The sequence below is a fragment of the Pteropus alecto genome, unplaced genomic scaffold (assembly GCF_000325575.1).
Source record: "Pteropus alecto unplaced genomic scaffold, ASM32557v1 scaffold45, whole genome shotgun sequence".
Lineage (NCBI taxonomy): Eukaryota > Metazoa > Chordata > Mammalia > Chiroptera > Pteropodidae > Pteropus > Pteropus alecto.
In genome coordinates this window covers 17,910,879-17,913,956 of record NW_006442491.1, presented here as the reverse complement: position 1 = coordinate 17,913,956, position 3,078 = coordinate 17,910,879, and the positions used below count along the sequence as shown (strand labels likewise).

At 55.7% G+C, this 3,078-nt stretch overlaps 1 protein-coding gene across 2 annotated transcripts in view; it reads right to left on the bottom strand.

Annotated features, from left to right (window-relative positions):
• The window catches only part of RSPO4 (R-spondin 4), a 31,550-nt gene extending 30,714 nt beyond the window's left edge, over positions 1 to 836 (bottom strand). For both annotated transcript variants that reach the window (XM_006922024.1, XM_025039701.1), the window contains exon 1: positions 758 to 836. In XM_006922024.1, coding sequence (XP_006922086.1) covers positions 758 to 836 — 79 coding nt within the window. The remainder of the gene's footprint in view (positions 1 to 757) is intronic.
• Positions 837 to 3,078: the final 2,242 nt, after the last annotated feature.

The window sequence follows — 3,078 nt, the reverse complement described above, 5'->3', positions numbered from 1 at the left end:
GTCAGCCTCAAATCCACCTCCTGAGGATGTTCTGACTCTTGCAGTGAGGGGTGGTGGCATAGGACCCTGAGGTGGGTGTGCAAGGGGCCCCTGGTTTTGTGCCACAGGAATATTTATAGTCAGAACCTTGGTTCATCTTCCTAGTGACCCTAGGAGGTCCAAATGGAAAAACTGAAGCTCTTGGAAGGATTGGACTTCTTCCAAGTCATCCCCAGAATAAATGGACTCACACTCAGGTCTCAAGTCTCCCTGAGCTCATGCAGCTCAACTGAAGGGGGCCCACCAAGCATCATTGAATTCTTGGAGGTAACACAGTGAGTCAGGGTAGGTGATGGGATTGGGGGCATCTGGACTCCTAGCCCAGGACTCTTTATGTCACATTCCTGGCACATTATGGATGCTTGGGATGGCTTCTAAGCAACCAACTCCATCCCCTAGTCCCAGTGCCCTCCAGCCTGGCACCTAGGCTTCCCATCTTTGCATGAGCCACCCTCTTTCCTTCTAGCGATGCTCCTACTACAGGGAGTGGAGGCGGTGAGCGAGCCCTGGCAGTGGCTTCCCTCCCTGGAGAGCCTCGTTGGTCCAGCTTTATGCAACAGGTGCCCTGGTGCCTCAGTCTCTCAACTTTAAAGTGGGATTGACAGTGGTCTGGAGGCGTCAATGGCCCAGGGCACCCAGCCGATGCCCCGAGGGCCACCTTCCTATCTGCCCCGCTGGCTGCGCCTGCCCGGCTACCCCGCCCCACCATCTCTCGCACCTTGCTTTTTCCTTCGGTTCAGGGGGAGCATGTCCGCGGCATGGGCGACGAGCAGCAACAGGCAGAGTGGCACCCGCATCTGGGCAGCCTGGTCCGGGCGGGAGCGGGGCTCCTGGCACCCAGGCTTGACGGCCCAGCGGCGACCCAGGGGCGCAGCGCGCGCGAGGGCTTCTCTGGATTCTCCTGGCGCATCCGCAGGACACAGGGTCGGTCCCACCGCCAGGGACCCACCGTCCGCCCAGGGGCTGGCCTTCAGGTCAAGTGAAGGCGTCGGCGGAACCGGGACACTGCCCCGGCGGGGAGGAGCCGACGGCGGGGCGGTGCATTAACCCGCTCCCAGCTCGCGCGCTCGTTCGGGGGGCGGGAGACGCCAGGCCAGGGTCCAGGAGGTCTGTCTGTCCCGTAGTGCGCAGTCTGGCGTCGTTCCCGCCCCCTGCACTTCCCTGCTCACCTACCTACTGGCAGGCAGACAGACACAGGAACAGACACACACAGCTACAGACACACGGACGCCCAATGACCCCCATGCCTTTGCTCTCAGCACCTCCTCCCGCCTCACTCCCCGCCTCTGATTTTCTTTCTCTCTTTCTCCCGCTCCTGGCCCGCAAGGGCCACTTCTGCACTTCCTCCGTTTTTCTGTCTTTCTGTCTGTCTCATTTTCTCCATCTCTGCACCCTCTTTTCTCAAGCCCCCCTCCCCATACCGCGCGCACGGGCGCGCACACTCACACACACGCACTCACACACACGCACTCACACACTCAGCCCCCCGCCCCCCTGGGTCTGTTCCTTAATTTCTCTCCTGCTAACGCTCCCTTCACTTGGGCTCACTGTCTCTGTTTCCACTTGGCTGGCTCTGGCGCTGCCTTTTCTGTCTCTTTCTTCGCACCCATCTCGCTGCTGTCCACTCGCGGGGTGGAGGTGTATGTGGGGCTCCCTGCAGCCAGGCTCTGTTTCTCTCTGCTCTGTCTCCTTCAAAAGAGTCCCGACTCCTTTCTGACCACTGACCCTGAATTTTTCCTGCACAGCCTGGTGGAAGCCCCTAATCTCTGACTCAAAGTAACCAGCACAATAAATTCTATAGTGAAGGGGCTGGGGACCTGGACTGTGTTTCCTCCAACCTTATCTATGGGACTGGGAGCAGTTAGTCTGATTTTAACCCTTTCAGAGCCAAATCCTTCCTCCCACCCAACAAACAGTACACTCCTGTCTTCCTGCTGCCTTACCTACTAAAAACAATACCAGTAATAATAATGCTAACTATCATTTTTGAGACCTATGTGCTTGGCTTTATGTTAAGCACTTTACACATAATATAATCTTCAAAACAACTCACAGAGGTTCTAGTCTGATTAGCCCTACTTTACAAGGGGAGGAAAGGGAAGTTCAGAGAGGCCCAGTGACTTCCCTAAGGCCACACAGCAGGTCAGCAGTCTGTCTAGGATCAGCGCCTGCCCTCTTAGCCACTACTTGGGACACAGAAAAACTTATCCTTGACATGCTCTTGCTGAACCATTGTCCTTCCTATGTGTGTAGTTTGATATGAAAGAAAAGGAAGGTAAATGCTGGCGTCTCCTTCTATAGCCACTTTTCCTCGTCCTTAGCAAGTCCCCCAGTACGATGAGGACATTTGAGGACATGTCACAGGGAGGGAAACACATGGAGAAGGAGGCAGCTCTGGCCTGGCCATTTTTCTGCGGGGCTCCACAAACACTGGCAGACAACATTCTAAAGAGCCATCCCACCCAAATGGCTCCATTTCACAGATGGGGTCACTGAGGCCTCTGGACTTGGGGTGCCTAGCTCAGGCAGTCCAGGGAGCCTAGGACAGAGGTGGGATGGGGATCCGGGGTCTCAGCATGATCCCCTCCACCATGGCCTAAAAGGCCCTGTTCTGACTTCTCTGATCCCAGTCTTCCCCACTACCCCTGCCCCTCACCCCTTTAAATCCCAGAGATCTCAACTCCTTGCAGTTTTTCACAAATATCTCCAGGCGTCTCATACTTCTGAGCCTTTCATGTGTGACCTCTCCATGGAATGCCCGCCAACATCATATCCCCCTTCTCCACTGATTCGTTCAGGACCCAGCCTTGGATATGTCCTCACCCAGGAAGACTTCCCTGATTCTCAGTCCAAATCCAGTGCCTTCTCTGGGCTCCCACAATCGCTTTATCACAACTTTGATCCACTAGGGGGTAACTAGGGGCGTGTCTGTCTCTTCCTCCAAATTGTCAACTCTCTGGGACCAGGATGAGGTCATATCTGGATCCCTAGAGTCCAACACATGCCAAACACAGAACAGGTGCTCAGCTTGTTTGTTGA